Genomic DNA, 27,970 nt, shown 5'->3' on the forward strand with positions numbered 1-27,970 from the left:
CGTGCGGCTTCGGCGCATGCGTCCCAGTCACCCGGAACTTGTGGAGCGGCTGAGGCGGCCGGGGGAAGGAGGAGGAGGAGGAGGAGGCCCGGCGTCGCCCGCGGCGGTTGGAGAGGTAAGTAACGGGCTTGGCGAGACGAACTGCTTCGCTGACTTTTTCTGCTGCCCTTCCTTCCTTTCTTTCGCGGTCAGGAAGCGGCCTTCGGTGGTCGGCGACCGAGACCTTGACCACGTTGTGGAGCCGGGGGATTGGAGTGGACGCCGCCCGCCGGGACTTGGACCCTCGTTGCCTTTCCGGCCCTGGAGAGGAAGGCTGGTTGGGTCGTAGCCTCCGGTTGTCCTCCTCCCCCTCCTCCTTCACCTCCCCCCCGCCTCCATCTTTGTTTTTCCATCTTCTCCGCCCTGGAGCCCCTCCATTAAGGAGGCATGAAATCTCTTGAGGAGAAATAGGATGTCTGTGCAGTAGTTTCTCGGGCACAGACCGGGTGCGGGAATTATTTCCCTGATGGGAGAAGGAAAAAGGGGAGTGCATTGAAGGCTTCCTATCAAAACACATACAAAATTCTCGGTGTGTGTGTGAGGGACACGAAACAGTTTTTTTTAAAAAAATACAGTTTATTAGAACCTTGGGAGTTCTCAGTTATAAGGTGTTGCATTTTTAAAGACGCTCGGATCACGATCAGTCTGGGTCGAAATGAAGCTTGAAGATGTTTTATATTGGAATCATATGTTAAAGCATGCATTATTTTGCAATCCTGTATTTATCTGGCGTTAAGCCTCACAGAACTAAGTGGAAATAACCTAGTAGACATGCCTAGGATTGCACTGTTCATATTTCCTATTATGTACCAACAAGTTGCTTCCGCCATATGGCATCTCCAAAAAGTTTTATTATTAAAAGCCCTGATCACACCCTGTAAACTGAAGGCTGTAGATTCCTTTATTAAGCAGATTCATCTCATATTCCGATTTCCTGTTGTCTTAGTGTTTGCTACTTTTTTTTGCATTCGGGTTTTCTCCAGTGAGTCCTGTCTTTTTATGGTTTAGTTTTCGTTTCTGTTGGGAGCTGAGACCTGACTTACTCTGCAGTTCACTTTTTTCCTTGTCAGCTATATCTCTAAAGCTCTTCTTCAACATCACATTTTAAATGAAATGATTAACTTTCTTCGTTTTGCGTTTTTCACATCCATACATAGTAATCTGTTAAAAATATAAGTGCATGATTTGCTTTCAAAACATGCTAAATTAAAGCCTGCTCATCAGCAGAAAATAAAACTCTTTGACAAAAATATTTGATTTATCAGCTTCAAATATTATTAAGTATGGAACAATAGATAATGGCTAGAATCCTATTGCGGATTTATGCCATTGTGAGTGTAATTATGTAAATTGTGGCAGCAAATTCCCACTGATTAACAAGATGCTGCTAATATTCCTAGTCACACACTGAATTGTGTGATTAGCACATGACCTGAACAAAAAAATTGAATAAATATTAAAGTTGCCTCCTTGTCTTTAGACAGATAATACTGTATACTGTAATGTAAAAGATGTATTAGGTCATGAGCAAAGGTTTCTAAATTATACTTAGTTTATTGTAAATCAGTGTGTAAAATGTTATGGCAAACAGTTTGTATGCATTCCTACTTAGGACATGTATGGCTTAATAAAATAAAAAAATCTAAAGGCAGAAATGTAGTGGAAATTTGTAGTAATTTAAATTACTAACCTAGCATTGCATTGCTTTGAAATAGTTTATCCTGCCTTAGAATTTCTTCCCTGTGTGATATGTTTAGCATGGAACACATAATTCTTACACAAGCTTTCATCAGAAATTGGCTTCATCAGATTTGTGAGTCAGAATCTTTCTTTTCCTAGAATGTATTCCCACAAGATCCACTGCTATTTACCTGGAAAGTAAACAGCACTAACAAAAGACCTAGATAGAACTTCCCTTAAGATTGTCAGCTAGTTTGTTAATGTGCATTTGTATTAATTTATTAGGAGCAAAGCAAATAACTGGTCCTTTGAAAAGAAACAAAATAAATTTTAAAAATTTTGAAAGGGAGGACTAATTTTGTTGTATCACAGAGTAAGTTGCATGTGGATTTGCAATTACGGAGTTTATTTGAATGAAATGGAAAGGGGAAGACTTTTTAAATGACTTCATTTGTACACAAAGAAAGGGAATATGAAACTGGGATAAACTTAAATATTGTCCTGGGTTCGATACAAAGGAAAATAAATAATTTGTATAATTTATATAAAAATGAAATACCTCATACATAAGAGCCATTGCTTTTTATATGTCCCCACCCACCCTATTTAGGAAAAGTGGTATACAGGGTTTGTACTGTTGATTTGAAATCATGTACAGTACCTTCAATTTTAGTGATGTTATATATGTTGAAGCTTTGAAATGTTGTTTCTGGAGAAATACATTGATGTTTCGGAAGATGGAATACATTCTATATGTGTTTTTTCCTAAATCTACATGGATATTGTGTTTGATTGAATAATTAATTGGCCATTGTTTAGTTCTTCTGTAGGCTTGAAAGGTTTGCCTTGCGTAGTAGTTCCCTGCCTGCCTGCTTGCTTATTTATTTAAAGAATGTATAGCCAGCCCTATATAACAGGATCTCAAATCAGGTTACAGAACTTACATACTGTTGTGATCAGTTATGTGCTGTCAAAGTGTTCATTCTTAGCAAATATCAGCAGGGATGATCAAAAACAGTCATGACCTTGGTCAACCAGAATCCTTTGGAACTTGAGTGGTTGATAAAGTTATGTGCCCTGCCACCTGTGTGGCCATGGGCAAGTTGCACAGTCCTATAGGAGGGAAGACTAGTGAACCATTGCTAAGGATTTTATATCTAGAAAACTCTGGCAAGACTCCCATAAGTCTGAATTGACTTTGTGACACTTAATCATTAATTTATAGAGACTGTGGAAGTGTAACTAGAAGAAAACACAGTAGAATATACAGTAGAAAATATGGTAAAAATACAGTAGAAGCGAATTTAGAGAAGGCTTTATTTTTGTTTCTGTCAGACAAAATGTTAATTTTTAGCTGTTGATTGTCCTTTCTTTGTTCAGAAAGAATTAGGAAAAGGCTGTACGGGTCAAGATTATACAAATGCAAGAGTTAGGTGGCACTTTTATCGAACCACTAAAAGGATCATACAGATTGCAAGCTTTGTTCATGTCAGAAACATCACACTACAATTAATAAATACGTTAGATAATTTTCACCCAGTAGTGGGCCACATTGAGAGCATTAACACTAGATCTTTTGTAGTACCGTATTGAAGGGCATATAATATGCTGACATAGATGTGAAGTTGCCTGTTCCAACTCCAATCCATAGCCTATTAAGTCATTTCCTAGTAAGCCAGTTCTCTGGTGTTCACAAGCTAGACTTTCCTGCAGTTCCATCCATTTAAAAAAAGAAGTACAGCGGTGCCTCGCTAGACAGTTACCCCGAATGAGAGTTTTTTTTGCTAGACATTGATTTTTTGCGATCGCTATAGCAATTTGCAGAACAGTGATTCCTATGGGGGAATTTCACTGGACAGTGTTTGGTCCCTGCTTCTCAAACCGATTTTCGCTAGACAGCGATTTTGACAGCTCCCTCCGCGCTTGCAAAACAGGTGTTTTCGGAACATAAGCTTCGCAAGACAGCAATTTAAACAGCTGATCGGCGGTTCGCAAAGCGGCTTTCCTATGGCCGATCTTCCCTAGACAACGACGATTCTTCCCCATTGGAACGCATTAAACAGGTTTCAGTGCATTCCAATGTGGAAATGCTTTTCGCTAGACAATGATTTCGCTAAACAGCGATTTCAGTGGAACAGATTATCATTGTCTAGCAAGGCACCACTGTAGTTATTTCTTTCCACAATATAATCCTGCCATTTTCTGCTGTTCCTTCAAGATTCACAGATGTTCTGAATTTTTTTCCTTTGATATTAATCTGGGAGGGATATTGAAGAGCCACCACTGGAAGTGCTAGAAAAGGGAGTGAATGGCTGATCATGAGTAGGTGTTGTTGTTAGGGTAGTATTAAAGGTCTAAGACTGGTTCCAGAAAAAAATCTGACTACTGTTCCCTATTCAGAAAGTTCTCAGAGTATACCTTCCAGATTGAGGAAAAACATTTCTGTGTTCTGTCACCTTTATGCTCTATAGATAGATGGTTAACTTGGGACTTGAAGAGATTGGCAACTGACATAAGAGTTTTAGGTATGTTGGAATCATATGACACTGAAGAACAGAATGACTCAGGAAAGTTTTGCTGAAGAAGTGGGAGGTTTAATGTGGGAGTCTTTCTAACTGAGAATAGGAAGATTTTGCAGGCCTGCTGAATAACACAGGAGGAAGCCCAGATACATGAGAAAACAGAGAGGCCCAACTACTGATATGTTTGTGTAAAACTATGGGAAATCTGATACTAGGTCATGGTCGTTCATGGAGGATTAATAGAAGCCACAAGGGAAACAGAAAACCTTATGTTCTGTCCTAACAGGATGAAATATCCAGTGCTCACTGGAATGACACATGTGGAATTGGGGGGGGGGCAATGCTAGCAGATTTGGGTTTGTGTGAAATGATGATAGTGAATATGTTTTGTATTTATTTATTATTTTGTTTATTTATTTTATTTATACCCCGCCCATCTGGTAAATCTATACCACTCTGAGTGGCTAACAACAACATATATACAATTATAGTAGTGTGAGTGGAGGCAGAGAAGTGAGCCGTCCTCGCAGATGCCAGAGAGAGAAGAAAGCAAAGGATGTGTGGTGGGGGAGTTGATTAAATTAGATGACGAAGAGGGTATAACAAATAAAGCAATAGAAGTGTTTCTGGCCGAGAGAACCATGGACTGGGAGGAGGAGTCAGGAACTTGGAGATGGGATGAAGGTATAAAAGAGGAGAGGGAGAAGAAGGGAGGAGGAGACTTGGGTGAGGAGAAAGCTACACAGACGGTGGAAACTGGGATAGAGAGGGAAAGGATTGTAACGCTGGTAAAGACGTTTCCAAACCTCATGAAGGAGGACGGATTGCTGCCGCTACCTACAGCAGCCGATAAACCACTGGGAGGTGAGCCTCGTAAGGAATGGAGACAGGGAGGGGGGTCGAGTCCTTCCCCTATGATGAACAAAGGGACCCCTGGTGGAGTCAGCCCTTACCTCCCTCGTCTGGAAGGTTCAGTAGTAATCCACCCGTGTTGTCGGACCACTTGTACGGTGTTGAGCGCACCCCTCACCGCTCCGACCATAACCTCCCCCTTTGGGGTGAAGAAAGTGTAAAGGTTAAAGATATGGGACCTGGGGTAAAACCCAAGAAATACAACTTGTTTGACAATGAAGAAAAGACAAACCCATTTGGTTCAGAATTGTTTAATAGTAATGTTAATAAAACGAATCCTTTTTTGACAGTTACTTCGACTCCGGCTGTCATTCCTGCCGAATCCCTGGGCCCGCCTACCTTACAAAAGGAACCCAATCACAAGTAGCATGAATCCAAAATATCAATTAACAAAACATAACATAAATCATAAATAATAGATAGATAAGGAAAGAAAGATAAATTAAATTGTACACTGCATCTCCTTGACTGGCTAGACTCTATGATCCATAGGGTCCCTTCCATCCCTGCAATTTTAAGGTTATTATTATGTAAATGAGAAGAAGCCCCATTGGACACAAAAAGAACCAGGTGTAGTGAGCAGAATATGAAAGCATTGAGATAGTTATTCTTAGTAAGCTGCTCTTGAAAAAACAAAACACAACCTACAAGTGATTCTTGCAAAATTAAAGTCAGAAGGAAAAAAATACAAGCCAAACTTATTTAATTTTTGTAGGTGACTAACTTATTGGGAACATACTGGAACAGGCTGGAACATTTTGCTTCTCTGTTAATATAGCAATGATATTACAGACAATGCCAAAGTGATTTTTGTCTCTCTACATGAGATGGTGGGGAGAGAAGTAGCTATGGCTAGAGAGCAGGAACAAACTAGAGAAAGCCAGGGTTAACTAAGCCTTTAGAAATGCAAATGAAAGTGACATTGGATGGCAGTTCTGGTATAACTAGGTATGTTTCATTCATTCACAGTTAAAACATCCAAATCCTTTGGTACCTTAAACACTAACTAGAGATGGGTGCATCCTATTCATATTAGAAACAAAGCCTGGTACCGCAGGTAGTACTGATTTCTGTTCCTCACACCCAGAACCAGCCAGTCCACTTACTTGGCTCCACGCAATACACGGATCCTCCTTCAGCACCAGTGCACCAGTCAGGGAAGGAGCCTGGATGGCTTTTCCCTGCCCTCCCCATTCAAGCTGACTACTCTGTGGTTGAGCAGGGAAGGTCCATACCACAGTGGTTGGCTGCCTGGGGAGGCAGTGACGGCTGGCGGGCTCCTTCCCGGATTGGTGCACCAACGCTAAAGGTGTACATCTGTGCCACACAGAGACTGGTTAATGAGCCAGCCGGCTCTGGGCATGGATGGGAATCCGTATCACTTGTGGTACCAGGCTTCATTACTAATACGAATATGAAGTGCCCATCTCTATTGGCAGCAAATCTCCTGTAACTTGAGTTTTTGTGAAGTATATCCCACATCGTAGTTTCTCCTGTCAGTACTTTTTGCATTTCCCCACCCTCTGGTCTCACTGCCTGTAGTTCCACCAGAAATTACGTGTACTGTACTTTAAATACTATACAGCACTCTAGAAATTCACTGAACTGAATTAGAGTCAACAAAAACTAAAGCTGTCATGAACTTGTTAATCTTTAAGGTGCTATACTAGTGCTTTGCTACTAGAGATTAAGAAATATACCCATTTGAAATCCATTGTCTAGTCCTTAGAATATGGAGATGGACATATTGTATTTCTTCTGCTTTGTGCACCTAAGACAGTTGAATTCAGATCCACTGAATGAATCAATGTGTGAGAGTGATGTTTTTCTATTGAAGTTTGTTGTAGAGGCAGTCATGGGCAACCAGAATGAAATATATGATCTGGGTATCGGTTTGCTTCTTTACTGGTGTGACGCTGGAGAATTTAGCCATTAAGGAATCCCTGTCTATTCTGCACTGCTCCTGTAATCGTGCAATGACTGCCTTTTCCATCTAATTTTAAATTACATTTCAGATAAACAACAAAGAACAAAAACCTTTTGTGTTCTTGAGAACAATCTTGAATTTCTGAACTGAAATACATTTTTAACCCACAGCTTTGTAATTGCTTTGAGTGGTTCTGAAACAACTTTTTGGGATAATTGTGTGGTTTGTTTATCTTTCCTTTTGATCAACTCATAGTACTTGATCCAAATACAGTGGTGCCACGCTAGACAGTTACCCCGCATGACAATTTTTTCGCCAGACATTGACTTTTTGCGATCGCTATAGCGATTCTCAAAAGAGTGATTCCTATGAGGGAATTTTGCTGGATAATGTTTGGTCCCCAATTTTCGCTAGACAACGATTTTGACAGCTCCCTCCGTGCTCGCAAAACGGGTGTTTTCAGGACCTAAGCTTTGCAAGACATCTATTTAAACAGCTGATTGGCGATTTGCAAAGCAGCTTTCCTATGGCTGATCTTTGCTAGACAACGACGATTCTTCCCCATTGGAACGCATTAAACAGGTTTCAATGCATTCCAATGGGGAAATGCTTTTCGCTAGACAATGATTTCGCTAAACAGCGATTTCAGTGGAACGGATTATCATTGTCTAGCGAGGCACCACTGTATACTTTTCTATTTTCCATAGTGTGAGAAAAGACCATCTCCCTAGCCTCTGTTAGAAGTAAAAAAAGGGACTTCCTTTCACATAGCTCCTCTACTCTAGAACCCCTAGCTTATTGTAGAAAGCCACAAAACTCCTTTTTCTCTGGCCTCTCTGTTCCTCAGTTGTTGTTTTTTAAAAAAATATATAGATACTGTTTCCTTGCCTCCCTGATGTGAAGCTTTCACTCATGACCAGGCCTGAGCTGGATGAGAGAAATAGATGATATTGAATGGCTGCCTCAAAAAGGGCCACCTTGATGCTTTTGCCACAATTCCCATTGCTGTTTTTTCCCCGTGTCTTCAACCAAATATGGTCATAATGTGTGTGGCCCTTGAAGATGCCGTATGCACCACTGTGTGCACGCCAGTAATTTGCTTTTATTTTTGGAAGTATGAATAGTGTGAACTACCCAGTTTATTTATTTGTTTTGTGTTGTTAGCATCAAAACCTAGTTACAGTTAGATACTAACTGTTGAAATTCCAGTACTTCATTCCTTCCCAGCACTATCTACTTTCATGGTGTCTGCTTCTCACCTTTGGAATATCTTGCCCCTTGAGATTCGCCTGGCATCCTCGCTGGGAGTTTTTAAGAATGAGATGAAGACTTGGTTCTTCAGGCAGGCCTTCCCCCATTCCAATTCTTAGTTCTCTATTTCTTACCATCTTGGACTTTGCCTGTATCTATGATATTTGATATTGTTTTTTTTTTTTTTAAATTGTTTTATATTCAGACTGTAAGCCGCCCAGAGTAGATTTGTTGAATCTAGATGGGTGGGGTAAAAGCCAGGAAATAAATAAACAAATAAACAAAAAAATAAAAATAAAAATAAAAATAAAAATAAATAAATAAATAAATAAATAAATAAATAAATAAATAAATAAATAAATAAATGTCAAAATGATAATTCATCCTTCTCCCTTCCCTTTGTGGCACAATTAATGGCATGACAGAATACCTTCTTTAGAAGTACTGGATAGCTCAGTGGTTTAGGTCTCTGGCTGTGGAGCCAAAGGTTGGGAGTTCGATACCCCACCATGCCTTCTTGACAGGGGCTGTGCCCAATGATCTATAGGGTCCCTTCCAGCTCTGCAGTTCTAAGATTAAATGGTTTGCCAAAGTATAAAATAATAAAATATTGCACCTAAGTAAGCAGCTATTGTGTAGTCTTTCTTATGCTAAATTTACCATCTAATGTAATACCTCCTTTGAATGGAAAAAGCAGGGTGGCTGTAGAAAGTTGATTCAAAATCTTAATAGCTGAATGTGGCTTTCCCTCTTTGAGAGTAAAAAGATGGTACATTCCTCTGTATTTTAAGCTAATTGATTTCTTTCTCTGTTACTAACATGTCTGATAGTTAATCAGAGGCAGATCTTTTGATTTCCTTTTGTTCTCTGTTAAGTCTGACTTTCTTCCATTGTGAAATGACTTGTGAGCACTTGGCTATGCAGAACACTTGACAACATGGAAAAGATAGTTTACTGGAAGGGAAGGCAACATAGAAGGTATGCAATCAGCATTACACTGTCTTCATCTCTCAATAGGTAGCAGGTCAATGCAAAGTTAAAAATTACTTTATGTGTTTATAGAAAAACGTAAGCCTTTTTCTTGGCCTGCTTATGGTAGTGATGCGTGCTTCTAGACCTTGGGAAAAAATAAATGAAAGTGTTCTGTCCATATGGGACAGCTGTGCTACAAATCTATCCTAGTTTAATTGTTCCTGCAATTGATTTATCAATTTAATTGTTCCTGCTAAGAGTCCCTGGAGTAGTAGTTGGTGCAGAACTTATTGTAAATATTCAGCCCAGTTCTCTGGTTCCCTGGAAAACAGGAACAGCTGCTTAAAACTGTCAATGCAAATATGGTTTCCTCCCTCTTCTGAATCAGTCCTCCCAACCCAGTATTTTCCAGATGTGTTTGACTGCAACCCCATTACCATCCAACTTGCATTATGCTGCAACTAATAAATGTTGAGCAATATTTTTTCCATTCTGGAAAAAAAAACTCAGTCTTTTTTTCCAAACTTGAAAGATGAAAATACAGGACAAGAATCCAAAGAGAGACAACTGAAACAAAATATGTACACATGCTGGACATCCATCTCAATGGACTCAATATTAGCTAAGGCATCTTATGGCACTACTAAACATAAAACACTGCAATAATTGTACTGTACTTCCTGTATCTCCCATATTTCCCTCCTTACCAAGTCCACTTTAAAAGATTCAAAGATAACCAGAAAGTCTTAACTTGACAATTTTTAGATTGAATTTTAATTGTGTTTTAATCGTTTTATCTTTTATTGTATTTTAATTGTTTTTTAATTGTGAGCCGCCCAGAGACCTTTGAGTAGAGTGGGTGGCATATAAGTTGAATGAATGAATGAATGAATGAATGAATGAATGAATGAATGAATGAATGAATGAATGAATGAATGAATGAATGAATGAATGAATGAATGAATGAATGAATGAATAAATAAATAAATAAATAAATAAATAAATAAATAAATAAATAAATAAATAAATAAATAAATAAATAAATAAATAAATAAATAAATAAATAAATAAATAAATAAATAAATAAATAAATAAATAAATAAATAAATGAGCTCATTGCCATGTTGTTTCTGCTTTCATCTATTGCCTTGGGTAGTTCACTCACCATTGTAGCTGCTTACAAAACTACCTAGAAAGAAAATGAGTTTAAAACAGGGGTCTTAAAAGTCATTATCAGCTGTAACATGCCAGTCTCCTTTTTAGTACAAATTGTCAATGGAAAAGATCTGAATATCAAATAGAAGGCATCACTTGCTATGAAATACCACACTGATTACTAACTAACCACTGTCTCTGTATTTTGATGCCATGTATCAAAATTTGCTACATATCTCTTATGTCTGAGAAAGTGGATTTTATCCATGAAAGCTCACATTAAAATATTACAGTCTTTAAGGTGCCACAACATTTTTGGTGGTTTATTTTTTCTTTTGTTTTTGCTTGATGACTAATCTTTCAGATATATTCAGTTATGTACTAAAATTTGAATACTTTTAGAAAGTAAGTGCTACATGCAACCATATTAGTTTATAAATGAAGCCCAAGTATTCTTCTAATTCTAAGCATCATCAAATGGACCTGACTGATCTGGCAACTAAAAACATGTTTTGTGTGGAATAAGAGGTAATTTGGGTGATTACACTTGATCTGTCTCAAGGTGTTTTATGAACTGTTACCCTGTTTCCCCATAATTAAGACAAGGTCTTATATTCATTTTTGCCCCCAAAAAACGCATTAGGGTTTATTTTCGAAATTTTTGTGAATTTCGTTGTATGTGTATATACTTACAATGACAATAAATTATTATTATTATTATTATTATTATTATTATTATTATTATTATTATTATTATTATTATTATTATTATTATTATTATTATTATTATTATTATTATTATTATTATTATTATTATTATTATTATTTTCCCAGGGTATGTTTTATTTTTGTCATGTACAACCATCTACATTTATTCAAATGCAGTCATGTCATCTTCTGGTTGCTGCACAATGGTGGAGGGCAGGGTTTCACTTAACTAGGACTTATTTTTGGAGTAGGACTTATATTACCAGCTTCCTGAAAAATCATACTATGACTTATTTTCAGGTTAGGTCTTATTTTAGGGGGAACAGGGTACGTAACTAAAATTTACATATGAATAGATACTTGAAAAGGAATATTTCCTAATTTTACTGCAGTTGTCTAAGCTTCAAATTGTAACAACTGAAAATAAAATAAATTTAAATGGGGTGGAGGAAGGACTTGACTGATGATTCACACCTAGGAGAAAGTATATATTGATTTTATTAGGATTTCTGTCTGAAGATGCTTTCATAAAATTAGGTTGTTTTAGAGATCTCCAGATGCAAAAATTTGTGTTGCCCAGTGAATGCACCATGGGGTTGTACAGAAAAAAATTACAAATAAAAAAATGACCTGGGGCTCTGTAATTGATGGAGAACTGTGCTTTGAAAACAGGCTGTTCACATCAGGAAGTGTCATGAACCAAATTGCTTGGAGCAAAATGTTACTAAATACCAGCTGCTTTTAAAAGGGAAGCCTGCAGCCTTGTGAAGTTTGTCTGCCAAGGATTTTCTGCTTAATCAGAAGGAGTTCCCTTAGGTGCTGGGAGGATAAGCATTTTGTACAAGAGTAGCTTGTTCCCTTGAAACAGCAGTGACTGAATACATGAAGAAAATGCTAAATATGTGTGTTTTCTAGTTTATTTCCTGGCAATCTAATCTCTTTCTGCTCTTTGTTCATAGATACCATTTCCATCATGGTGGGTGAGAGGCGGAATGGAAATCTGCTGGTGCATCTTGGACCCAAGCTGCAGGCCTATCCTGAGGAGCTGATCCGACAGCGTCGAGGCCATGATGGACACACAGAATATCTGATTCGCTGGAACATCCTTAGCTTGGATGATACTATAGGGAACAGCACCAATGCTGCTTCTGTTGAAAGTAAAACAGAGAATATTTTGATGTGGATGTCAGCAGAGGAGGTTTATGCTAACTGCCCCACGTTGCTGGGTAAGAGGAAACCCGAGGGGCAGCGAGTGAAGGAGGAGAAAGCGCCTAGCAATACATTTCCATCTGATGTTACAGTGGATGAAGCTTCATTGCGCGAAATGAAGGCTGATGTCAGGAACCTGGTTCAGCGGGCTGCACGGCAAATGGCTAGGACCACAGGCCCTGAGTCATCTATCCTTAACACAATCCATGTGCTCAGTGCCTATGCCAGTATTGGTTCCTTGACAGGTGTCTTCAAGGAGACAGGAGCGCTGGATCTGCTGATGAAGATGTTGTGTAATGAAGAGAAACAAATCCGTCGCAGCGCTGGCAAAATGCTGAGAGCACTGGCTTCCCATGATGCAGGTGGGATTGTCTGGCCTCTTCATGAATAGCTGCCATTTTGAAGATTCTGGCTAATTTGAGAAACTAGAAAAGTCTGGTGATTTGTAAGGATTGAGTTGTTTTTAGAGTTCCCTTAAATGGTTGAATTGATTGAAGACCCATGCACTTATTTTCTGGCTTTTGTGGTGGCAAAGTATTTCTAGGCACCATTACTCAGATGCTGAAGTAAACCTTCAGCTTAAAATGTGGTGGGATTGACAATGATTTTTAATTTCAAAGATACAGTAAATACAGGAGCCTAATGCCGAGGGAGGCCCGGAAGGAAAAGACAAGAAATCGGGCCTTCTCGGCGGTGGCTCCTCGCCTCTGGAACAACTTACCCCCTGATATTCGCGCGGCCCCCTTGCTGGGTATTTTCAAAAAGCAACTAAAAACATTGATGTTTCGGCAGGCCTTCCCCCCTAGTTAATTCCTGATTCCCCTCTCTTTTCTTTCCTCGTGTTTAACCTAACTGTTGAAAGTTTTCTATGTAAAACTGTTTTTATTCATTGTTGTACCCCTTGTTGTAAGCCGCCTAGAGTGGCCTTAATCGACTAAATAGGCGGGATATAAATAAAAAAAAATCTGTTAGTTTTATAAACAGTGAGACAGAACTTCATCTAGAAGCACTGCTATTAATGTCTGCAGTTTGTTCTATTATATAATATTTTAAAATTACCATGATTTTCTGTTTTTCATAGGTCTAGACTGTGAGAAAGATACTCTAAGGTTATCCTAGGAGAACCAAGAACATCCATATAAATTAGTACTGATCTGTTAGTGTCCCTAGGCTGATGCCCTCCAGTAGCATTGGACTAGGTCTTGTTGAAAGGGCTTATAGTCTGATATATCTAGAGAACATCAGATTGAGCAAGACTTCATTAAGGTTTCTTTTGTAGTTTTAGCTAAATTCCACCTCCATTTTCTTGGATTAGCTTTTTTTAAAATTATATTAAAGCTTAGTACTAAACAGGAGATGTTAGTGAATAGTTTTTTCACACGCCTTTTTTTGACAGCCATAGCCATCTAAAAATTCTCACAATACAGATAATTTATCTTTTGGTCTTTTTGAAGGAAAGAAAAGGGAAGTTAGGTTATTTGAGACGTATTAGGGCTCTCTCTGTGTTTAATTATTAATAAATGGCTTTTAAACATTTAATGGTAATGCTTTAGGTACTTTCTTATTGCTGTCTGGTTTGATGTTGACTACAGAACAATGTGCAATTTTATAGTTGGGGCGAAGGGCTTGCATCTATGGAGTCAAGCCATTGAATTAAATTCAGGTGTAGATGTGGTTAAAGTAGACCTGTCAAAATAGAGCTAGTAGCTGCACTCAAAAGTCCCTGGAAGCTGCTTTTGAATAGAGGGAGAAAACAGAGTATTTTGTGTGGGATTGGTGGAAGAGACAGAAGAGAGCAAGGCTGTGTCTGTTTGGCTTGAACCTGATTGACTGAGCTGCTAGGAGGTTTGCTTCAGTGTTTATGGCTCTTTGCAAGATTTCAGCAATGTACTATGCTCCAAGCATGTGGTGCAAGGAAAGTAGCTAAGAAGTTAGTATTCAGAGTAAGAGAGAGTCACTGCCTTGGCTTTGGGAGGAGCTACACCTGCACACAAGAGGGAGAACAGGGAGAGTAAAATACTCGCCCCATCATATGTGACTGTAAGTGAACTTGTTGTCACACTGATTTCCTACAAGTATGGTTCAGGTGGGAGTCCAATCAAGTTGTCATGGGCTCAGGCCTTGCTTTTAAAAGTCATAATGCCTTCTGGAGGTGCAGTTCTCTATTTGTGGTTTTTTAAAAAGCAGGGGTTCTACAGAAGGCTATGGTGAGCTGCGTGTGATACATGGACTGCTCCACAAGCCACATGGCTCTCACCCCACTTTTAGATACCCTGATCTCAAAACACTTAGGATGTTAAAATTAAAAAAAACATCCTGGAAACAAACTGGAAGCCAATGCAGCAGTTGATATTGAAAGCTATAATATAAAGAGGGGAAACGCAGAGTTAAAATTAGATAATATCTGCACTTCCTCTTAGGTTTTTAGAACTACAACCTCTGAGTTAACACATTTAAAAATTGCGACATTGTATTTGTCCATACCTGCCTGACTACTACAGATACAGCCTATGTCTTCAAAGAATCCTGGAAATTAAATTGATAATAAAGATGTATGCTAGAGATACTCAGGATTGTGATCCTCTCTTCCTTTCTCCTCCACACTGTTTTCACAATCTGCTACAGCAGGATGCATCCTGCACAAAATAGAACAGTTTTAACTAGCTACTGCTTCTGAGTGATTACGATTAATTTTGGTTGGCTCCAGTGCCTGTGACCAGATTATTATTTTTCAAACAAAATCTTCTTCTGCTGCGCTAACCTACTTTTGTTTTTTAACATTTTGTCTGAGTTCATGTTAAAGAGAAACTTTCAAATAATGGTTCAGACTCAGTTTTGCTTTGAGGAAAGTACATATGGTCCGAATTATTTATTCTGGTCCCTTTGCACTGTCTTTTTGATGGAAAAATGGAGTTCAAATAAAATACAGAGTCTTGATTTTTTAAAATAGTCAAAGGGAAAGGCTGTGATATTTACAGAGGGAGAACTTGGAAGACTAGTACCAAGACAATGATCTCTGCTCAGTTTTCTGATGAAGACTCTTAGTAGGTGGGATTGTGTCTAAAGATACATATCTGAAAATACATATCAGGGCCTGGCGTGCTCTGGTCCATGGGGTCACGAAGAGTCTGACACGACTTAACAATTAAACAACGAAAAAGATAAATATTTTGCCATAAATTATAAAGGTAGCATTGGCATTCCCAACTGAGGGGGGAAAACTGCAGGGAGAAATGTCAAAAGCTGAGCCTAGTGAAATACACATTCTGCAGCTAAACATGGTGAAGCGAATTATTGCTTTAAGTCCATTTCAAGATTCAGAAGAAGAACAGAGCAATCTTGGGAACAGGAAGGGCTGATCTACTATTTATATTGCAGATTATTTTCCCATATATTACATAAGGTAACTATGAGTGTTACCAAAAGTAAAAAAGGAATTTTAATTCACAAGAAGTGTGAAACTGTATAGTTTTGTCCAGTGCTGCACATAATTCTTAACAAAGTTGTAGTGTTGTTGCCATATGCTATTTGGTTTAATAAATGTCAAAGAGAAAAGAGATGAGATGAGAACCATTGTCTCTCCTTCGATGGACAGGATTGAATAGATATATTGATTGGGTGAAGAAGTATGGCAGTATGTTGATTATATTGTTGTAGTCATTCATTGATTTTGTCTTCCCTTTTCCTCACATTCTTCCTCCTGTTTTGTGTTACATCTTGCCCCTAGGATATCTTGTAAGCATACAGTGTTGGAAATCCTGTTGTGTAGTATAAGCCAAATTATATATTTTAATGTGAGCTTTTGTGGACAAGTCCACTTCCTCTTATCTACACTTGTCCACAAAAGCTCACTTTAAAATGTAGTGATTAGTTTTTAAGGTGCTACCATGTTTTTGCCTTTTTTATTTATTACTGTGTTTCCCCCAAAATAAGACAGGGTCTTATATTAATTTTTGCTCCAATAAACTCATTAGGGCTTATTTTCAGGGGACGATTTTTTTATAGTAATGTCATCATCTGGTTGCTACACAATGCTGCACAATGGTGGGGGGCGGGGTTTCACTTACCTAGGGCTTATTTTTGGGGTAGGGCTTATTTTATGAGCATCATGAAAAATCATAATAGGGCTTATTTTCAGGTTAGGTCTTATTTTCTGGGAAACTGTATTTTTCTTTTTTTTCCCCCCTTTTTTCTTTTCTTTTCTTTTCTTTTTTTTTGGCCTAATACACTAGCAGAGACTGACGTGGCTACTTCTTCTAAAACTGCAACTATGAAAATTAATATTACTGTAAAACTTATGATTCATTAAGCCACAATTCCATAGACACTTAATTTAAATTGTCTTAAACCCAGATATTAGAAAATGGACAAGGCTGTTTATGGGAAGAACTTCTAACAAGTGTAATAAGGATGCTAAAGGCAAAATATGCAAATTGGAAAGGAAGCAATCCAACTAATCAGATTATTCATTTTATATCTCCCTCTTGTGTCTGATAAATAAATTAGTTGTAAGAAAAAATGTCTGTAAACAGAGACCTGTAGTATTTTACAGGAACACATTGAATAGTCTACAAGGAATGGCTTGCTTTGGATGCAGCTCTGTCTTGAGAAGTGGTTACCTTTTGACTGGTATTTTAGCAGCAGGAAAAGGTAGATTTCCATGTTGAATGCAGGATTAGTATCAGTTGTATCAGTTGGAGAATCTAGGATATAGTTATTGTAAAAGCAAGAAGAGGGAAACATTATGTTCAAGTCTCCAGGGTACTCAAGTGCTTAATGTTTTCAGGCATATATATTCCAACTTTCAGCAAGTCTAGATCACCATCAAAACTGATTGTCTTAGCTGATGTGTAGTATCTGTTAAATGTTCCCATGGTGGTGTTCTTTTTCTTGTCTGCTTTTCTCTCTCTCTTTTTTGACATAATTGGCCTTGGCTGCTTCTTGGGGTTTGGAGCTTCGGAAGAGTAGAGCAGTGGTGGGTCATTCATCAGGGATGGGTGCAAATGTAATGCTCCTGGGTAGTGGACAATAGGATCAACCTCTCTTCAGTGTAGATTCCCAAACTCTTCTCCTCCCAGCTGCTGCCAATCAATGTTTGCAAATCAGTTTGAAACTTGGCATTCACATTCTGCTTAATATGGGAACCATGGGTTACTGTGGCTTTTTCAATCCATGCTAAATGTAATTTTATTCACAAAATCATTATTTCTTTTGCTTTATTGTATTGAGATGCCAGTTGAAAAGCTGTGGGCCACTATGAGCTGCTAGTGAAAAATTGCCAGTATAATTGGAAAATGAAATTATCTGTCACCAGAACAGGACTGCAAATAGTGAAGAATGGCATCAGCACTGTGACCCATGATGGGTAGATTAGTCATATAAGTGTGTCCTTTGGAGGAAGAGGAGGAAAAAGTAATAGGGAAGAGGTGTGTTTTCTCATGTTGCCATGGCTTGTTACTGTCATTTTTACTAAGGTTAGAAATTTTAAATTAATTCAGTCTCATCAGCTCAAGTGACTGGAAGCCTTCCTTTTAAAATACCAAGTACCTCAACTTCCCCTGACAGAAAATCATATGTTTAGGTTAGGAAATAGGCTAGCAATAGCATAGTGTGTTTTATATGTTCAGTAACGAGAGGAAAGAAAAAAGTTTTGGTTTTTATGTTTTGTGATTTTAATAGTGGTCTGAAATGCTAGATATTTTGATCTGGTAAAGTGGAGAGTATTGTAAATAGCCTGTTTCTCCACTGTGTTCATACAAATATTACATATTAAAGATATGTCATGATTCACCAGGTTGTGACATGTATTTAATATGTTTCCTAGATAGTGTGTGAGTGTTCTGGAACATTTTAAATTAGAAAATTTCCAGTTTTTGAATTTGAGGGTGATTATATTTACTGTATTTACTTGACTTAATGTTTGTTGTCCCAATAATCTGTAAATAATTGTACTGAAATATTTGGTTAAGAAAAGCAATATAGCACACACTGTGTTTCTTTGTTCTCTATTTGTGCACTACTTTGACAACTTCAAAGTAACAAAAAGACCAAACAGATCTATACAAACATACCTTCAATTTGCCAAGCCCAAGAAAACAAGGGAGACTCTGTTCTGTGAAAATTTAATTCCAATTAGCAGTTTTTTTAAAAAAATATAAAATTAAAAAAAAACCACACATATGTAACAACAAAAATACAGAAAAAAATTACAAATAATAGTGCTTATTATATACTAAATTCTAACATGTACCCCATACCCATGGGGCTCCATTTAATAATATTTTATTATGGACTACCTCTCCAAAATTGTATTGAATATTCTTTAGAGGCTTTTCCCCTTCCTTTCACTAACACAAATTCCACAAATTTACCCCAAATACTTACCTGGCAGGGGAGATACCATGATCAAGCAGTTTTTGTTTTGATTTGATCTGCATAGCCTAGAATATGTAACTTGACATTGGCTTGGATTATTAGGTGTATTTAGATTTCTATTTTAACCTTCTGTTTCCAGACCGGTAAAACATGAATGCATTATCTCTAACACTCCCTGGTGATAATCACATGGAAAACTGTAATTGCAGCATTGAAATTGCCAAGCTTGCCTAAGATGCATTGACTTCCATTTGTTGTTACTAACAAATTTTATGGAACAATGTTTTTAGAATAAATTTTCTGTGGGAAAATTAAGGATTAGAATATTTTCCAGTCTGCATCATTGGAGCTAAAAAGTATTGTTCTTGTTGTTCAGTCGTTAAGTCGTGTCCAACTCTTCGTGACCCCATGGACCATAGCACGGCAGGCCCTCCTGCCTTCCACTGCCTCCCGGAGTTGGGTCAAATTCATGTTGGTAGCTTCGATGATACTGTCCAACCATCTCGTCCTCCGTCGTCCCCTTCTCCTCTTGCCTTCATACTTTCCCAACATGAGGGTCTTTTCCAGGGAGTCTCCTCTTCCCATGAGATGGCCAAAGTATTGGAGCCTCAGCTTCAGGATCTGACCTTCCAGTGAACATTCAGGGTTGATTTCCTTCAAAATGGATAGGTTTGTTCTCTTTGCAGTCCAGGGGACTCTCAAGAGTCTCCTCCAGCACCACAATTCAAAAGTATTGTAGCATCTAAAATAGATACATGACACTGGAGAAGCTGTGCTCCTCTCATTGCCAAAATATGGGAGACTGTACTAATTGTGTCTGTTTTGGTTTCAGGGAGCCGAGCTTATGTTCTCTTGTCCCTAAGCCAGCAGGATGGCATTGAGCAGCATATGGATTTTGATAGTCGTTATACCCTTCTAGAACTCTTTGCAGAGACAACATCCTCTGAAGAGCACTGCATGTCCTTTGAAGGCATCCACCTTCCTCAGGTACCAGCTGAACTGTTTGTTTTGACATGGTCATGTAGGTCTCTCTTGGGAAGAGAGAGATGGTTTGAAATGCAAGAACTTGAAGGCATGTCTGTGAGAGGAAGGGATGAATGAGATTGTTGGGGGTACTACTAGATGAAAATGAAGATGCTTTTCCTTCCAAGGGTAGGAGTAGATAGAGAGAAAAGGAGCTGCTCAGGTTTCCCATATAGCCTTTCATCTGCACTGACGCACACATCTTCTTTCAATCTGGTTTGCATTCTTAGGATTGCTGATAGCCCTTCTTTTTTCACTCATATTTTCTTCTTGATTTTCTCTTGGAGAGGACAGAGGACACATTTTGCCTCTCTGATTGAGAAGTTGAGGAGAAAGCCATGGCTCTTGCATCTCCAGCTTAATTAGCTAGAGCTAGGCGCTGCCATTAGGACTCTCAGAATTCAACTCTCAGAATTCTCTAGGATTCCTTAGGCAGAATTCTGGAAGCTACAACTCACAGACCCACCTTCAGACCCCTATATTTCACTAGCCTAGAGCACTGGTCTTCTGGGGTTGTATTGTATGGCATTCTATGACTTCATTGCCTGCCACATGCTTCCTGCAATGCTTTCTGGGCATTGTAATTTTTAGAGTCAAAAAGACAGTGAGACCACCAGTCCCAGAAAGCATTAGGGCAGCTTCCTCCAAGGAAACATTGTAGCAGGAAATGAAAGTGTAGAATGCCATGTGGCCACAGAGGAATAGGCCTGGCTCCAGGTGCGCAAAGTGTAGAGGTATTGAAGGTATGGGTCAGTGGTCCTGGGCTCCCAGAGTTCTGCCTGGTAATTTTTTGGAGAATTCTGGGAGTTGGAGTCCAAAAAATCTGAATAGTAGATGCCTCATTGGCAGCAGAATAACAGAATAATCTAGGGTCTAAACAGATAAAAAGGGAACACCATAGTTTCCTAATTGTTGTTCTCATGTGATATGGGTAGAGGGAGATATGGCGTTGACACGTGGATTGGCGGAGAGGGGGGTCCTGTCCAGCACCAGGGTAGACTGGAGGGGCGGGTGGGTGGGAGTAGCATTTGTTTATAAATCCATCCTGGAGGTTACTAGGTGCTCCTCGGTGGTAAAGACGGGCCTAGAGGCACTCCATGTGTTGATTGGAGCCAGGGATGGTATTGGGATTTTGCTGGGTTACCGCGCTCCCCGTGACCCCGCCACTTCCCTTTTAGAGCTGGCGAACTTTGTCTCTGCGGCGTTGTTGAGATCCCTGAAGCTTCTGGTTTTGGGTGATTTCAACATTCACACGGAGGCAGAGACCTCTGGGCCAGCTCTTGAGTTCTTGGAAACCATGGCTTCCTTGAACATCTCCCAACATGTCAATGGCCCCACCCATGTGGATGGTCACATGCTGGACCTGGTCTTTTCCACCAATTGGAGCGAGTGTGGTCTGATGGTGACCGACCTTGTGTCGTTCCCCTTGTCATGGTCAGATCACCACCTAATAAAATGTAACCTCTTAGTGGCTCTCCCCCCTCACAGGGAGCAGGGACCTATTTCCATGGTCTGCTCTCGAAGGCTACTGGATCCTGTTGGATTCCAGGATGCCATGAGAGGTGTAATGGCTGACCTGGTTGGCGCTCCTGTTGAGGTTCTGGTTGACAGCTGGTTTACCGCTGCCACCATATAGACACAATCACGCCTAAACGCCCTCTCCAACGCAGAGCTCGGCCTGCGCCCTGGTTTAACCAGGACCTTTGAGCGATGAAGCGGCTTAGGAGAAGGCTAGAGCGCAGGTGAAGGAAGAACCCGACGGATTACAATTGGATAGCTGTCAGAGTTGCAACTAACCTCTACCTGACTAAGATAAAGGCTACTTGTCGTGCATACTTTGCTAACCAGGTAAGCGAAGCTTCATATCAGCAGGCGGAGTTATTCAGTATAGTGTGTGACCTATCCAGAATTGGTCTGACTGATGGGCCTCCCCCTAGTTTTTCACCGGACCAATTTGCAGCATTTTTAAAATCTAAAGTGGAGGCCATCTGCCGGGAGCTCTCTTCTTTTTTGAACACAGTGAGTCAAGCTGAGATGTCCAGCGCTCTATCTTGCCCAGTGGCTCTTGATCTCTTTCAGCCTGTGATGCCAGATACTGTGGACAAAGTGCTTGATTGCTGTCGGGCCACCACCTCCTCCCTTGACCCTTGCCTGGCCTGGCTAATCAAAGCAGCCAGGCCGATAACAAAAGAATGGGCCACAGCAATAATAAATGGGTCTTTCCTTGAGGGCAGGTTCCCCCCTGCTCTCAAGGAGACACTCATTAGGCCCATAAGAAAGAAACTTAATATGGCGGTGGATGAAATTGGCAATTATCGGGCCGTCACCAATGTTTCTTTCATTAGCAAAGTGGTTGAGAGGGTGGTGGCTGACCAGCTTCAGGCTCATTTGGATTAAACAGATGCCCTGGATCCATTTCAGTCGGGCTTCAGGCCGTGACACGGTACAGAGACGGCATTGGTCGCCCTGTACGATGACCTGTTGAGGGAGGCTGACAGGGGTAAAACATCTCTGTTGGTCCATCTCGGCGGCCTTCGATACCGTCGACCATAGTATCCTCCTGGGGAGGCTCTCTGAGTTGGGAATTGGTGGCCAGGTGTTTGCCTCTGTTCCTTCTTGGAGGACCCGTCCCCAGAGAGTACAGCTTGGGGACAGTGTTTCGGCCCCGTGGTGTCTCAATTGTGGGGTTCCACAGGGGTTGATTATCTTCCCAATGCTGTTTAATATCCATATGAGGCCGCTGGGTGGAGTCATCAGGGGTTGTGGGGCATTGTGTCATCAATATGCTGATGTCACCCAGCTCTACATCTCCTTTTTACCAACTGCAGGTGATGCCGTCCTGTCCCTCCAGCGCTGCCTGGAGACTGTAATGCAATAAATGCAGGAAAATGGGCTGAGGCTGAACCCGGACAAGACAGAGGTTCTGAGGGTGGATGCCCCCGTGGTTGGTGGCTTGGGTGACTCTCTCGTTTGGGGGAGTGATCCTGACCACAAAGAGTGGGGTTCGCAGCTTGGGCATTCATCTGGACCTGACGCTCACCATGGAAAAGCAGGTCGCGTCAGTAGTCCGCAACATGTTTTTCCATCTTTGGCGGATAGCCCAGCTGCAACCCTTTCTCGATATGGGGGTGCTCACTATCTTGGTGCATGCGCTCGTAATCTCAAGATTAGACCACTGTAAAGCGCTCAACGTGGGGCTGCCTTTGATGTTGATGTGGAAACTCCAAGTGGTGCAGAATGCGGCGGCCAGACTCCTGAGTGGAGCGAGAAAATACTAGCATACTTCTATTCTGGCCGCATTGCATTGGCTGCCCATTCGGTTCTTCGTTGACTTCAAAGTTTTAATGCTTACTTACAAGGCCCTAAACAGTTTAGGACCTCGATATTTGGCAGAACGCCTACTCCCACCAAGGTCTACTCGGATCACCCGAGCGAGTCAGGAGGTGAGGCTGAGGAGCTTGACACCGAGGGAAGCCCGGAAGAAAAAAACACGAAATTGGGCCTTCTCGGAGGTAGCTCCTTGCCTCTGGAACAATCTCCCTCCGGAGATTCGCGCAGCCCCTACGCTGGGTATCTTTAAAAATGAATTAAAAACATGGATGTTTATTCAGGCCTTCCCTCCAGTCAATACTTGATCTTTCTTCCTTCTTTCTTCTTCTTTATTTATATTTTTTACTTTATTTTTCCTGTCTCGTAAATTGTTATGGAATTTATTTATGTAATAATTTTTGTGTTATTTTTGTTTGCTGTTTTATGTTGTATTGGAAGTCGCCTAGAGTGGTCATAAGACCAGATAGGCAGGATATGAATGAATGAATGAATGAATGAATGAATGAATGAATGAATGAATGAATGAATGAATAAATAAATAAATAAATAAATAAATAAATAAATAAATAAATAAATAAATAAATAAATAAAATATGTCTCTTTCAGATTCCAGGGAAGCTGCTGTTTTCTCTAGTGAAACGGTACCTGTGTGTTACCTCCCTCATGGACAAGCTTAACAGCACTACAGAATTAGGAGGGGAGCGTCAGGACTGTGCAGCCCCCAGTGCAAATTATGGGGAGAAAAGCCGACTGCAACGGGAATTTGATTTCAGCATGGCCATGGCTAACCTCATTTCAGAACTAGTGCGAGTCATGGGCTGGGACCGCAGCCAAGAGAGAGAGCTTCTTTCCTTGAGGGATACACAACCTCGAGTCATTCGTTCCATTTTCCAGCCCAAAGGCTCAACTTGCACTGCTGTTCAGGTGCCTCTAGTAACCCCAAAGCCTTCACCAAGGAAGAAGCAAGGTCGAGTATTTTTGACTTTGTCAGATTTCTCTAGCCGCAGCAGCTATGTAGAGTATGTGCAGGAGAACCTGAAGCCTGGGATGACTGTTCGAATGCTGGAAGACTATGAGGAGATCAGCGCTGGTGATGAGGGTGAATTTCACCAGAGCAATAGTGGAATGCCTCCAGTACAGGTATGTGTGTTGGGAATAGGACCAAAAATGAAACAAAATCCACAAATTCAGGAGGAGGTGGAAACAGAGAGCACTTGCTTGATATTTACTCCTATGGTTTACACCAGAAGTGGGCAATATCCAGACATCCATGGTCTGCATTTCCCTCTCTACAGGACTTGAAGGGCTTCACTTGACTTCTAATACAGTGGGTCCCAACCTTTTTGACACCAGGGACTGGTTTAGTTGAAGACCATTCTCCTAAGGACCGGGTGGTGGTGGCTGGTGTCCATGTGTGTGTGCGGGTGGGCATCTGTGCGTGCATGGGTGTGCATGCAGGAGGTGGGTGGGCGTCTATCTGTGCATGCAGAGTGTGTGTGCATGTGTGCATGTATGTGGGAGCACACATGCACATTGCTTTGGCCCTCGAAAATCAATAATACTCTTTATAATCTATGAACATCTATTTCAGGCTTTGTGTTTTCTGGGAATGCTTATATACAGTTGTAGTATTGTAATGGTTAACTAACATTTGAAGCCACTATAGATGTTTTCCTTGACTCTATGATCAGACTTTTGATTACTGGCTTGGGGACTGTACTAGATTTGAAAAGGTATTTTTAACAAATGACACCTATCTTTCTTTGATGGATAGGAAGCCTGCAGGCCAGGTAGGTTTTTGCTGTCTGATAATTTTCCTGGTCACCATTTGTATATGTTCAGTAGGCTTGGAAAAGAATCACAGTGGCTACGTTACTGAGTCTGCTGCTTGATAGTAAGAAGTCCTAAAAATGAATTGCTGTCTTAGTGCTTCCAGTGGTGAAGATTCTACTGCTTCATATATTTTTCAAGTGGATCCAGTGTTGGCTATAAAACTGTACTCAGGGGTCTCTTCTCAAACTAGGGGAGGGCAGAGTATTATAGAACTTAGTCCTGGGCCTGCTGTTCTTCAGCATTTTTATTAAAGAATTGGATGAGTTTGTGTACGGAATGTTTATCAAATTTGCAGATGATGCAGATGGCATGGAACAGGTTTAGAGGAGGGCAACAATGATGATTGATGACTGGAAACCCTAAGAGGAAAGACTGAAAGTTCTGGGCATGTTTAGCTTTGAGGAAAAAAAGACTGTGAAGAGATAGGATAGCATTCTTCAAATACTTGGAAGGTTGTCATACAGTAGAGGGGCAGGATCTGTTCTCAGTCATCACAGAGTTCAGGACATGTAATAAAAGGCTCAAAATACAGGAAGCCAGATTTTAGCTGAATATCAAGAAAAACTTTTAAATTGTTAGAATAGTTTGACAAGAGAACCAATTACCTCAAGAGGTGATGAGCTCTCCAACACTAGAGGCATTTACAAGAAAGCTTAGACAGTCATCTGCCTATACTTTAACTTTTAATTTAAGATTCCTGCACTGAGCGGGATGGCAGGGTGGATAAACGTCAGTGATCAAAAATCAAAATCAATTTTTAATCATAAAAAATTCTGACATTTTAAATTTAAATTGTAATTTGAATCTGCTCTGCTTGATGGCCTTGCAGGGTTCATTATTTTATGATTCGGTGAGTTTTGGTTCATTGGTGCAACCCTCTTTTACAGCCCTAAGTACCCTGACTTTATTCATTTCCTGCTGTAATCTTTCACATAATGGATATTTAGTTGTAGCTCTTTTGGAGAAAAATTATTTTCTTTTCCTTTTGGGAAATGCTCCTTTCCAAAGTGTCCTTCCTTTTTGTGTACTTATTTTTTAAACTGATAACTTCCCCCTGCTCCACCATCTTCTTGCCATGTGAAAAAATAGATGATACCAATGTGCAACCAAGACTGATATATTATTCAAGCTAGTACCTTGATGACTAAATTTTCCTTGTCTTGCTTACTTGGCAACTTTTGATCAAGGTAGAAGCTATTTTTGTGAAATCCAAACACTTTAAAGGGTTAACAGGTTCAAAGTGATCCATTAAATCTATAATTGAATCTTACTATATTTATGGAAGTAACATTTATAAACATAAGACATGAACAAATGTGCCCTATGGGAGTTGACTGGCGATGCATTTGTGAGGTGAATGCTCCTTGTGTTAGTAGAGTGATTTAAAATGTTCAGCCTTGTAGCCTAGTACTCCGCTTTCCTGAGGAATTGGGGAGTTGGCTTTTGAGTACTGAAAGATCTTGCTTAAAAAGGAGACTGCTACATAGCAGTGGAGTTTAGAGAGGGGCTTCTGTAAAACCCTCTGTTTGCTGAATGGGGAACCTTTACAGCCTGGAGGTTCTCTCCCTGATCTGAATGGGTCTCAGGCTGATCCAGCAAGACAGTTTTTACAGCCTATGTGGACTATGTTTCATGTAAAACTTGACTATTCTTCACAATTAAAAATGTAAACCTTGCAAAGGGTTGCCGTAAGTCAGAACTGACTTGAAGGCACACAGTTAATCAGGTCCCACACCCTAATCCTGATTCTATCTCTCCCACTTCCAAATGCTTTCACATTGGTCTTATTCTTTGCTCTCTGTACTCATCCAACTTTTTCCTCACGTTAAAAATCCCTTTGTCCTCTTCCCTTCAGGGCTGTTTCTCTTCCTGCCTGCCCCATTCTTTCTTTCTTTTTTTTTTTTGTCTGTGATCTTTCTCGCCTTCCATTTTCATACTTACACAATCTTCCCCTTTGCTAACTCTCCCCAGTAGTCTTACCAGGCACTATCAGTTTATCTTTTTTTTTTTTTTGGCTGTCTTTGGGTTGCTATATTCTAGTTCTTCAAATCCAGCCGGTCGCATAGGAAAATTGTGGCATTAGTTCAATATGCACATTGTTGATTCATTTTGGTAGCTTGTGAAAAGATTGACCAACACTTGTGCAAGCACAAAGCTGAGTGCTGTATTCCCATTAAAGAGCATTTCTTTCCATGTTGTTTTATGGTTAGGAAACAAAGGATTTGTTTTTCTTGGATTCTTTGCTTGTAACTAGAGCTTGCTGCCCAAGGTGTTCTGTGCTGCCCCATTGCCACTTTTCTTTAACCGCCTTTTTTTTTTTGGTAGGGCTCCTGTAACCTCTAAGTGTTGCAGATACTCAGCTCTGTAACTTTCCCAGAAATAGGAATTCTGCAACATTTCAGATCTTGCTTCATTCTTGTGAAATTATCTGACTGAATCTATGTTTAACTTCATGTCCACATGCCACCTACAACATGGGAGCAATCATACTGACCTGATTATTGACCAAATAAGGAAAAATTGCATTGCAAGCTCGAATAAATACAAATCAGAGCATGGAATATTTTCTTGTGGTTGTTGTAGGTTTTTTGGGCTGTTTGACCATGTTCTGGAGGTCTCTGTGGCCAGCCTCTTCAGAGGACAGGAGTTAGAACTCTGTCTGTGTTCTGGTGTAGTGTGTGGGATAGCGAAGGACACAGAGTTCTAACTCCTGTCCTCTGAAGATGCAGTCCACAGAGACTGGCGAAATGTTAGGAGGAAAAACCTCCAGAACACGGCCAAACAGCCTAAAAAACCTATAAAAACCATTGGATCCGAGCTGTGAAAGTCTTCGAGAATACGAAGATTTTCTTCTTTGGCATTTAACTCCCAGATGCTCTCAATCAGCGTGGTTTAGAAAAATATTTTTTTTCCAGCTGTACAAAAAACAACAACAACAACAACCTTCCATCTCCCAACACATAACACTTCTGAAATTTTAATTATGTGTATTAGTGATGGTGCCGTGTGTTATCGAGTCAATTCTGACATGGTG

General features: G+C 40.0%; 1 protein-coding gene across 1 annotated transcript in view; it reads left to right on the forward strand.

Annotated features, from left to right (window-relative positions):
- The window catches only part of LOC110080760 (cullin-9), an 81,921-nt gene continuing 53,951 nt past the window's right edge, over positions 1 to 27,970 (forward strand). The window contains exons 1-4 of the mRNA XM_072989166.2: positions 1 to 115; positions 12,126 to 12,737; positions 19,583 to 19,737; positions 23,710 to 24,243. Coding sequence (XP_072845267.2) covers positions 12,140 to 12,737; positions 19,583 to 19,737; positions 23,710 to 24,243 — 1,287 coding nt within the window. The 5' untranslated portion in view covers positions 1 to 115; positions 12,126 to 12,139. The remainder of the gene's footprint in view (positions 116 to 12,125; positions 12,738 to 19,582; positions 19,738 to 23,709; positions 24,244 to 27,970) is intronic.

The sequence above is a fragment of the Pogona vitticeps genome, chromosome 1, assembly GCF_051106095.1.
Source record: "Pogona vitticeps strain Pit_001003342236 chromosome 1, PviZW2.1, whole genome shotgun sequence".
NCBI classification, from domain to species: domain Eukaryota; kingdom Metazoa; phylum Chordata; class Lepidosauria; order Squamata; family Agamidae; genus Pogona; species Pogona vitticeps.